At 30.3% G+C, this 12,288-nt stretch overlaps 1 protein-coding gene across 11 annotated transcripts in view; it reads right to left on the bottom strand.

Annotated features, from left to right (window-relative positions):
• LOC127710464 (fibrinogen C domain-containing protein 1-like) overlaps positions 1–12,288 on the bottom strand; it is a 47,365-nt gene that overhangs the window by 23,437 nt on the left and 11,640 nt on the right. For 4 of the 11 annotated variants that reach the window (XR_007986204.1, XR_007986200.1, XM_052216337.1 and 1 more), the window contains one exon: positions 8,301–9,334. The exons of 5 other annotated variants lie outside the window; for them this stretch is intronic. Coding sequence is in view for 2 of the 6 variants with exons in the window: in XM_052216337.1 (XP_052072297.1) it covers positions 9,078–9,334 (257 nt within the window). In the remaining 4 variants the exon portion in view is untranslated. Of the gene's footprint in view, positions 1–343; positions 474–1,447; positions 1,586–8,300; positions 9,335–12,288 lie in introns of those variants that run through there. 2 more of the 11 variants (XR_007986202.1, XR_007986203.1) reach the window with 2 other exon arrangements.

Raw genomic sequence — 12,288 nt, 5'->3', positions numbered from 1 at the left:
TTCTTACTAATTAAGTTTTTTGATATTCTCCAATTAAAAACAAATATTATAACTATTTGTACACTGTAAAAATAATTGTAATGTATATTTACGTAAATCAGTATAAAGCATTTTTTTGTTCTTTTTATGTGTTTCGGTACTTGTTCAGCGTTGGTTATGGGCGTTACTGATGAATGTAAATCTTGGAAATACATTTTATAAAGTGTTATTTTTGTTTTTCATCTTTACAAGAAAAGTGTAAAATAGCAAAAATACCGAACTCCAAGGAAAATTCAAAACGGAAAGTCCTTTATCAAATGGCAAAAATCAAAACAAACATTTCGATACGTTATACTTTACTTACTGTCCAGCCTCCTTCAATATTGGATGTGTCAAGGTCACAGTAAACGTTAATGCGTCCAATGCCCTTTGATATATAGTATAGATACCACTTCCCTGGCTTACATGAATATCAGTACAGTCGATAGGTGTTTCTAAAGAAAACATGTGTTTTCTACATTGTTTTGTTAACGACAAAAAGGACAAAAAACTATAAAAAAAAGAGCAACGCAATAGTTTATTAAACATTGTATTTGTGTTTTTGAAAGCACTTCTTGTTGTATACTAGTTCTGCAACTGCGATCCTAATACATTGATACAACTTTCGGCTTCTTACTTTCTTCTGATGTTAAAAATTGCTAAATAGAAGAAATTGAAAAAAAACATCTAAGCTTCATGAATATCCGCGTGCTTTCAAACCCGTATTCAAAACACAAATTAAACTGTCGTAAATCTTAATTCATCTTCATCGTTGAGCAGATTCCGTGATTTTTATAAGGTAGACAATGCCTCTTTAGCCAGATTAATCAATAGAGATGCACGTGGACAAGTTTTCAGATGCAATGCTCCTGATGCTAGAAAATAACAAACCAGCTCCAGATCATCTTTACACAGAGACGTTCGGTCATTAGTAAAAGGAAGAAATGTTTGCTCACATTTTCCTATTACATTAAGTTATCTTGTTCAGGAACCTAACCATAATGTAGTCAATAAGTAGGGAAAAAAAAAAAAGAAGTGATTTGTGCTCGTATGAAACTCATGAGCATTTGAAAGAATAAGTGTATATGTCCACGTACATCTTTGTTGAATAGACGAATAAACAGCTACAGAAAATGATAGTTATATTTAAAATGTTTTTTTTTTTTTCTCTAAAATATTCAAATGTGTGAATTTAAGTACCCACCCATATGATAACTTCAAAGTACATTTTAAATCGGTTGATTCTATTTTGTTTTAAATATATAATAGTGCATGTCAAAATAAGTCTCTTTTTTTCAATGTCAAGAAGATAAAAAAAAAAAACAGTTTATTTTTAAACGATTGATAAATAAAACGAGAAATTATCTAAATTGAAATTGTATTTCATGACTGTGCAACCTGAACTTTCAGTTCTAAAAAATACCAATACCTTCAGACACTCGTTCCAATTGCAATGATTTTCTAACATCCTCTTTTAACTGCAATACCAATCGTTCCGTATGATTTACATATATAGCCATCACAAGAATAATCAATGCATTGAGAAATAAAAAAATTGTATCGATCAATTTACTTCCTTTAGTTACGTGTCATACGCAAGTTCTTAACAGTTATCTCCCTTCCATGTAGTTGTATTTTTCCATTAAAATACCTAATTTGTGTTTTTGTAACTGTTAACAATTTTCCTCAAAGTTATTCATACTTTTTACAGTTATTGTAATAAAAAGCAAGATAAACGATCGTCTTATATGGTCCTCTTTATTATTTTCAGGTATAAACGAACATACTTTTATGCTCAAGGAACGTAATAAATGATCAATGTATATTAATATGTTATTAAAGGGTTGATTCTACAAGGTCAAGCTTAGAAACTTCTTCTGTAATAAGCATATTCAAGAACTGTTATAATCACGCTACTCGACATTCTTTCAGTAATTGCAAGCGTGTTTTATTCGTTTGATACTATTGTTTTGCATGTACTTGTGATTTTGCTATCTTTCATGGCATTATTATTGAATAAGAGTGAAGTCCTTTTCCAGTTTTTAGTTTAATTTTAAGTTGTTTTTTTCGGTCCACTTTTGTTTATATGTCCAATTTTGATTATAGGTCCAATTTTGTTTTATCTGCTCTTCAAAGTTGGTAGTAGATTTTGAACTTGAGCATCACTGAAGAGACATTAGTTGTCGAAATACGGATCTCATAACGTAAAATCGGTACCTTCAAAGCTATAGTTATTCCACTGGTTGAAAAAGGAGGGTGTTCCAAAACAAAATACAAAAAAATTTGCTACATGTTCATTTATACTACTTAAAAAAGTTTAGCAACACAACCTCTGACTGAAAATAAAGTAAAACAAACCCTCTATTTATCTTTTAAGTGTTTGTTTTCTTAATCTTCAATCATTTGTGTATTTAAAAGTACTACTGTTATGTTGGTCAAATTTCAGACAGATACACTGTTTGCAGACTTTGAGGAAGGAGTCAACATTGAAAGTCACAATTTAAACAATTTTTTGCTCATGATGTAGTAAAAAATGCATAAAATGAACAAAATGGACGAAGTGGCGAATCTGATGCCATAATTTATTAAATATGAACAGAAACTGACATTTCCCTTGTAAAAGAGATGAAAAAACAGGAATGCTGTTAATTTCAGATGATTTTGAGTATTTTTTGCAAAGATATGAACCCTCGGATACCATTGATGGTGTCTTTGTTTACATGCAATTTGAAATAGTAGTAATCTGCGCTCTTATGCTTTTTTAATTGTGTGTTGTGAGAAGGGGATTGCTTATTCGAAATATCACGGCCTTAATCCTATCTTTTTAACAAAAGTCTAACAAAATAACGAAGGAAATCAATTATGATATACAGCAACAAACTAAGCATATACACTCAGAGCGTTCAACTTTATCAAATGATGGAAACGCAACCTAAAACATTCCGAACAATTGTTTATGCATTATTGTTTATTGTTGTTTTACTTGTACTTGTATTTTACTTTCCATGTAACATTTTTATAGAGTGTTGTCGTTTTCAAGCAATGATATTATTTCTACACTGTATTTTCGAACAATTTGGTTTTATCTGCTGTTTTTAGTTTGTCAGTGCAGTAAACTTGGTACCGTGAAGTTAATGTTATTCAACTGAACAAAGGATCGTGTTGGGTTGAGATGGTAAAAAGAAAGCACCGCCACATGTTCCTTGTCTTTTCCAAGTATTTTTTTGTTTTATCAGAATATGTTTTCATCATTTAGAGAATTCGAAATTGATTGCACGTTTTTTATAGACTCTGTTACATAGTTTTGAAACTTTTTTAGACCATGGGTGATTAAATGTTTGTTGTATTTTAAAGACAACTGTGTTATCCCGAAGAACATAACGTTTTTATTATGACCTCAATAGGTCATTGGATTGTTGTGTCGTTGTGTTGCTGTCTCATTAACATATAATCAAACTCTGCATTCACGATCGAGTTTCACTCATTTTATCAAAATGAAAATACCTGTTTTGTTAATGGGTGTTTGTTTATAAGTTTTTTTTTTGCTCTTTAAACATGTTAAATAAAGGTTTAATGATCCAATCCATAAGAGTAAAATAAATCTGTATTAAACTATTTTTTTTAGAAAATTGAAGTGTAGTGTACTACTATTGGGACAAATAATATCAAAAATATAGAAAAGTCTACCAGCTCTAACTCAAAATATTGACAATTCTATGTTCAGGAGGTCTTAACTTCAGTTTGACAGCTTCAGACATACTAGTTTTTGACCTTTTTTAACTGGACCAAATCACTACTTAACATAAAGATTCAGCACTCAAATGTTTTTAGCGTGTAATTTTATCCCCTTTATTAATATTTCATGCATAAAATATAAAGAAATAAATTTGGAAAGTGTATGAAACAAATTTGCAAGTTATACACTGTCCACGCTAGGGACTATATTTGTAGACAACGAAAATCTAAGGACGATAACTGTGTCCTCGGACCAGATGCCGTTTTCGACAATTAATGTCTCTTCATGCAGTGCTGCACCAGGCAAAATAAAATAACGAAATGAAATGATAAATGTGCTTTTGTTGTTTTTCATTGTACAAATATTGGACGCTTACCATTTGTATTCCATAATGACCTACTTTATATTAAAATAAACCTAACGTTAGAGAATAGTTTGAAAAAAGGGAAAACACAGATTAACTTGCCTGGTCTTTTTGCAACACAAGCACGTTTCAATAAATAAAAACATTATTCATAAACTAAAAAATTAAATTTAAAATGTACCATTCAAATTATGCAGTACTGAAACACTGGATACTTGGCGAATGATTTTCGTTTCTTTTCAAACAGGACTCAAGGTTTCTTTTGAGGATATTATGTTTGCCAAACGGGAAATTAATTTTTAATAAAGAAAAAACTAATTCGACTTAATAAGTTAACAAATATTTACATTAACTTTATATATATATTTTTTCTCTTGTACCCCAAAAACGTGTCATGCTGACAGAATCAATAGTTACTGGACTATACATTTAAAAAAAGAACATAACACAAAACATTCAGTTCTTATATAAGATTAAGAAGATGTAGTATGATTGCTAGTGACACAACTATTCACCAAATAACGTAGATGTAAGCAACTATACCTCACTGTACAGCCCCCCCCCCCCCCCCCAAAAAAAAAATGAGCTTAACACATATACATAGGCAACTATTCCGACAGGATAAATATGAAACTATTCAGACGAGAAAAACCAACGGCCTGTTTTACGTATAAAACAAATATGATAGCCAGAGAACACTGACAACCAGGCTAAGTAAAGTTTATCACAAACAATTGTGAACAGATCGATGTAACAAAAGGTCAATTTCCCATTGGTGCTATTTTGTCATGCTAACAGAATCTAATAACAGGACTATACATTTGAAAAAAAGAACATAACACAAAATAAATCATCGAACGAAATGAAATTGAAGATTTTATTTTCTTTCAAATAAAAAATGAAAACACATGTGAATTAAAGGATGTGTAGGACATAGATTCCAAAGAGACACTAACCCAACTTCTCAATTAACATGATAAGACAACATGTACACTCTAAAAAAAATTACTTAGTAATTTGTTTTTAGTTATTTTGAGTAATGATATTACTTACAGATTTACTTAATATTACTTACTATTACTAAGTATTACTCACTATGCTTATTGAATTACTTGAAATTACAAAATTGAATGTTTTACTTGATTTAAATAATAACTTATAGTTTTAAGTAAAATTACTTGAATTTAGTAAACTTTAAACAAAAATTATTAAGTAATTTATTTTTACTTCAATGCAGAAAAAATTACTGATCTTGCTACTGATTACTTGGGAAAAAAACTTATTACTAGATAGGCTTAGAGAATATAACCTCCAGTACATAAAGTTGTTTACTTGAGTAGGATAAGGTAAATTACTGATAATGCTGACTATTAAATTTTACTCCATAATATTACAACTTCTAAAATAAATAGTGCGTCTTCCGTGTAGATTACATTTCACTGTGGATTGATATAATGAAATTAACGGAGAACACTGATTAGCACAAAAGACCCCCGGGATGTTGGTTTCTAAATTTGTACTTCTTTCTTGCAATTACCAAAGGTGGTGAGGAATCAGTGATTTAAAATATAAATTGAAAGTCTTTACCAATGCAAGTAATAAAAATAAGAAGCTGTAAGCAATATGCAATAAACCAATGACTTACTGTCCTAGCTACATGTAGGTGTCAGTGAATGGCACAAGCTTTGGATAACTAACAATGTTCTTGGAATGTTACTTTGAACAATTTTAAATGTTTGCTTTGGATTACTTGATATTACTTAAAATTACTAAAAATGATTACTATGAATTACTGGCAATTACTTGGATAAAATATCTAAAAGCTATTATTTGTCATTTTAATGTAATGTGTATATTGTAAACTGGGTCTTACTAAAATTGATACTTATTGACCATCTAATGTATCAAAGTATATCATAAATTCCAGTTTTAAATAGGTAGTGTTTGGTTGGAGACTAATATAAAAATTCAGCCAATCAGAATTAAGCTCTAATTTGACTTTGGTCAGCTATTTTTTAAAAATGGCAGGAACTCATGGTTGGTTGGTATTTATGTTTCTGGCTACTGTTTGTGTACTATTTCAAATAAATAAAAATGTAGCACCAAAGCGTGTCTGGGAAGGTAGCCCATGTTGACATAAAGGCAAAAGAGAATAGAAATGGATTAAAATAAAGGATATAGTATATGATCATTCTTTGAAATTTAGGTTTATCTAATTATATGCATTTATAATAAAACAGTGTAGCCTTTTCATACCGATCAATATATACATTCAAATTTTTATAGACCAATGAAAGTATATCTCCTTCGTACTGCATCCTCATTCGAAATACTTTTTTTGGTTGATAAAAACATGTATTGACTAATATGAAAAGGCAATTAATGTATTCGATCCCTCAAAAATACTTCACTTCACTTGGGAATAACTTGTAATATTACCAATTATAACTTATCAATATTTATATCATTACTTGTAAAAATATAATAAATCAATATTTAAATATATCTTGCATTTACAGGAATACTTAGAAGTACTAGAAACATTACTCAGAATAAGAAGAAACTTTACTTGGAATTACAAAAAACATTGCTTGGAATTACTAAAAACTATACTTGGAATTACTTAAAACATTACTTTGAATTACTAAAAATATTACTTAGAATTACTTAAAACATTACTTGAAATTACTTAAAACATTACTTGGATATTGATTTCTAAAATTTATTTAAATTGATTACTTAGAATATTCATGAATTACTAGTATTTACTATGTCTACTAAAAATTACTACCTATGATAAAAAAATTTGACAAATGCAATTACTTAATTTGAGTAATTAAATTACTTGTTTTTAGAAATTTAAAGTAATTAATTTTTTTAGAGTGTACCAGAGTAGTACCTTTACTTTTCGCTGCTTTGGGAATTTTTTGGCGGTGAAACATGGGTCAATATTTTTAAACACTGAAGGAGAATTTTTGTGAAATATGAGACGAGGGTCGAGGAAACATATTCGTAAATAAGACAGCCAGCCAACTTCACACAACTACTTGTAACCAACAGACATCTACAATTGGAATTTGGCGGGATATATTTTTGAACTGATGGGGAATTTCCCGTACAGTATGACGCCGCGGTTTATGCGTATTTTTTTGAAGTGAGAACATTAACACATCATTCTTTAATTCTTCGTGAATTCTATAACCACAATGACAACAAACACATATAAAATGACAAACTAAATATATACGAAAGGCTTAATATATTTCTCATATATTGCACCATGTAAGGTAGCTGTTGACCAAAGATAACTTTTCATGAGATCCTTAAATCACATTTTAAAAAAAGACGGAAGATACCAAAGGGTTTTTCAAAATTAATCAGTCAAAGGGAAACTGAGAATGCCATTGCAAACAAAAAAAAACAACGAAAAACAAGAAAAAAAAAAACAACAAAGAATCTACAAAACACCATACAGAAGTCTAAAGACTGAGCAACGCGAACCTCACCACACTGGGGGTGATTTCGAGTGCTACCTGAGTAATATTAAATGAAAAATTATTTTAGTAGTGAGGAAGAATGGTAAATCAAACTCTCGAAAACAGCTACCTTTTCGGTTTTTGTGATACACCATTATTGGTTTATGATAAATAGTTGATAAATAACCATAACATAAGCTATATTCTGCGTCATCAATCCATATTTTATCATGTGGTAAAAGCGAAGAAATATGTGAAAAACATGTTCTATCCTCTCAGTACTTCGGTGGGGGCATTCAGGAATTGTGTCCAGTCTCGGGTGACTAAGCCTCCAAATTATTATTACGTTGGTAAGCGATTAGGTCAAATTTATCACTCAAGACTTCGAATGCAATGCAGTTCTCTAAATCAACATCTTTTTGGCCTCACAACTTTGTTTATGTGGTGCTATAGAAACAACAGCGCATTACTTGTTGAACTGCCCTCGATTTCACATCATGCGTGAACAGCATTTTTATAACATCAATATCATACATTTCTTGTCGGAAGAAATTTTGCTACACGGTTCAACGGATTTCAGCTACGAACAAAACATTGAAATATTCTTGGCAGTTCAAACATTCATACTCAGTAGCAAAAGATTTGCCATATGATTACAATCATCTTGTTCAACAAGTAATACTTATATCTTAAATAATTGTGTCCGTTCAGAAACATACACTTTATTATTGTAGTTTTGATGTATAATTTTTTTTTCTCTTTTGTGTTCACAACCTAATTACATGTATATGTTTTGTTTGTTTTCCATCAAGTGTAACATTGTTATTTGTTTTACATTCTACTCCTTGAGTATTACAATATGAAATGTTCTTATTTGAATTAGGAAACGGATTAATATAAGCTAACAGCTTGTTTCTAGATCCTATTAATTATTCACTTGTATTAATATGTAAATGCCAATTTGTGTACATAACTTAACCTGAATCTAATTAATAAAATATGTTAACACTAACAATGATTTATAAGCATGTATGTTCGATATGGTTTCCGTCATACAATTACTTGAAACTTTATGATATAAAGAGGGAAAAGTTAACCTGAACACTAAAAAATTAGTATTCATTAATGTGAGCAACTTGTTGAATTAGGATGTAATCAATAAATAGATTTATGGATAAATAAAAAATAAGGATAATCATTTGTCTAAAAAATCACTCTATCTTAAATTTGTAACTTTAAACTGTAATGAATACAGAATCATTAAGATATCGAATGTATTCCACAAAAAGGGATAGTTACACCATTATATAATATACATAATTATGATTAATATGAAGGTATCTACAAACGGGCAAACAGCAAATTCAATAGGCATGATATCAGGAATCTAGAATAAGCTTACAAATTGTATACATATAAAATATACAATCGGAAAGACTATGTGAAATAACGTCAAATACTGATGTCTTGTTTTTATTAGGTATTACAGAATTCTACGTATCATCATTGTTGTCTTTTGAAGTGTAACTTTATAAGATTTCTGCCAGTCATACCAGTAATTGCCACCATAATAAACTGACTTTTCCTTTAAATACTTTCCATTCAGGTTTGCCCCAAAACAACTTTCTTGTAACCACCACGGACCTTCTTCATATATTTCACATTTATTGTCAGTGAATTTTATATTGCGTCTATCCTTTGTTGTAAATGGCCTATTATTGTTTCTTCGTAAACTATCCCCTGTGTAAGACAGATTAGAATCTAAGACTAAGAAAATTAGCTTTTCATTTATTATTTAAAAACATGCAAATACGTACATTGTAAACAAAAGTACTTGGTTCGTTCAGAGGTGACGCAATTTCAATATAATATTAAAGAAGATGTAGTATAATTGCCAATGAGACGACTATCCATCAGAGTTCAAATGAAGTGAATGTACAAATGTAAGCAATTATATACACCAATGACAAAAACCCATGCCTTATAGTCTGCTTTAAAAGGTCCCGATAAGCTTGTCATTGTTGTTTTAAGGACCATATACAGATTGATACAAATATCTTCCAATTCTTTTTGCCATGAAATTGTCGGTTTTTCTGCGACTTATGATTTTTGATTGCCTCTTTGGTATCTCCCGTTTCTTATACCTTAAATCACGTTTTGAGAAAATAACACACATTCCTTTCCATATTTTCTCTGAACAATTTATTTCAGACCTTACTTTTTAAAAAAACTTCTCTACGTTTTTTACTCTTTAACCGCTTAATATAAGTTTAATATCTAACATGTGTTGCGGAACCGAGACCCTTGTGTCACTTTAATTCTAAAATACTTTCCAGAGATTTACTGATATCAAGAATTTCTCATAACCTGTTTAAGCGAAAGACAAAAATGCATACAGCATCCTTTTTAGTCTAAAGAAGTGCTAATAGAACAAACAACATAGCATTTTACGATCTACTTATCTTCAGGTATTGATGGCGACTATATTCAGGTAATGAATCATCAAACTTTAATAATAACAAACCTATCATAAACTATTTTAGTGTATTATTGAAAAACACTTAATAGTTTATAATTAACTAATCAATTAATACAAAATCTCGTTTAATTTAAACAAGATATTGTTCTTGTCGCGTAGGCTGCCTTCCCTTTAATTTAATACTAACAGAAACGAAGTGCTAAAACATGTTGAAAAGCAATATTCTCTCAAAAAGTCGTTTGGGTAACATGTACCTGTTTCTGGACACTAAAGATATTTTTGAAAGTTAAAAAGAAAAGATTATACTTCTAAATTAGTTGTATGTGTAACTTCAAACGATCATAAATTTGATCATCAACCGATTTGATTCATTTTGGACTTGCTGAAAATAAAATAGTTGTTTCTGCAATTATTGAAGCCACCTAACCGGCTTTGGGTTCCCAAGAGTCACTCTTAAAACAAAAGTGTTTACACGTCATCTACACAATCAAACTAATTTCCATTCATAAGACAAACTTTAAGAGTCCTTAAGAATGAATAACACTCTTGAGATACGGAAATATCAAACGTCCGAAACATCTCTCTTTTATCATACCCAGTCCAAAGTATTAGTGTGATCTATTATTTTTACTTTGAGTTCGTGTTGTGTTTTAAAACGATATTTGTCATTTCAGAAAATGAACCGCCAATTTAGACCAATTTCGCAGAGGTCATGCCAATTAGGTTTTACTCAAACAGTTTTATCCTGAATATGCATGAAGCATTTGCCACCGGACATTTAGCAAGCAACAATCAATTAATTGATAACCCCGATGTCTGATACAAAATCCAAACAGCATTTGTTTTTGTTCCTGTTATTCAATAGGCAGAACATAGTGTCGTCGATGTACAACAATGGAAAAATACTCAACGTCCTCTTTCTCCAATACAATGGTGGAATAAAAAAACCCGGTAAAATACGGTTAATTTCACATGATTGCAAACAATTAAGAGCTTTGAGAGCTTTCTGTCAATTGATTGGGGATTTTCCTTTTTGGATTTTCCTCGGAGTTCAGTATTTTTGTGATTTTACTTTTTTCAAAGGGTCTAAGAAAATAATTGCGTTCACAAGGTGCCTTTGTGGTAGGACATAGAAAAAAGTCAAAGTACTCAAATGATCAACTCAAAATGGCAGTGTAATTTGGTGAACTTAATATTATGGCAAACAATCCGAACAAGTATGAGAGTTTGTTTGTCAGAGGGGTTGCATTCAACAGATTTTAAGGTAGAATATTGTCCCAAAAATAGTTAAAGTCTCATAAATCTAATAAAATGGTCAAATATAAATGTCAGTACACTATATGTTCAACTACATATGATGGCAAACAATCCTGCAAAATATTGTCGAGCTCCAATGAAAATAATCAAGTCAAAATGACGTTACAATATCATGATTAATTACATATAGTTGCATAGAATCCTGCTAAATATGAGATATTTCTGTCAAATAGTGGTAGAGAAGTTGCGTCACAATGTGTTATTTTGTCAATACTCCAACACCGTGGTCAAAGTCCCGTACCTCTTATAATTATAGTCGAATCATTACCCAGTACAATATGGTCAACTACACATGATTGTAAACAATTCTATCAAGTATGAGGGCTTTATTTCCAACAGTTTTAGAGGAATTACGTTCATAACGTGTCAAAATACTTCAAACACAGCCAAAGTCCCATAAATACTGTAAAAATTGTCACATAAAAACGATGGTAAAGTATGGTCAAGATAATATGACGACTAATAATCCAACTAAATTTGCAAGCTGTCTTTAAAACGGTATCTAAGAAATTATACGGAGACTATGACCATATCATTCTCGGCGCCAACACAGGAGACACGTAAGTTTTGTTATAATGTGCTTATTGTATAAACAGCAACACGTATTTTTCATACATATTATGCACATTAAACCATATTTATAACAACAGATACAATACAAATGTAAAAAACATATAACGATACGATATATAGTCAGTACATGATTAATTTTTGAACTCATAAATACAAGTACAATTTCGGTAGTAAGTCTCATTCAGTGATATTACAATCGGGGAAAAGAGGATGTTATGGGATTGTGTTTACTTCAATTCTTAGCTTAACAAGTATTATTTGTTGTATTCTTAAACGTACCATAATTTTTGTATCTGATTTACAAGTGGAGGGTGGACTTGTAAAT

The sequence above is a fragment of the Mytilus californianus genome, unplaced genomic scaffold (assembly GCF_021869535.1).
Source record: "Mytilus californianus isolate M0D057914Y unplaced genomic scaffold, xbMytCali1.0.p SCAF_8, whole genome shotgun sequence".
Taxonomy (NCBI): Eukaryota; Metazoa; Mollusca; class Bivalvia; order Mytilida; family Mytilidae; genus Mytilus; species Mytilus californianus.
This window is presented reverse-complemented; position numbering and strand designations above follow the sequence as displayed.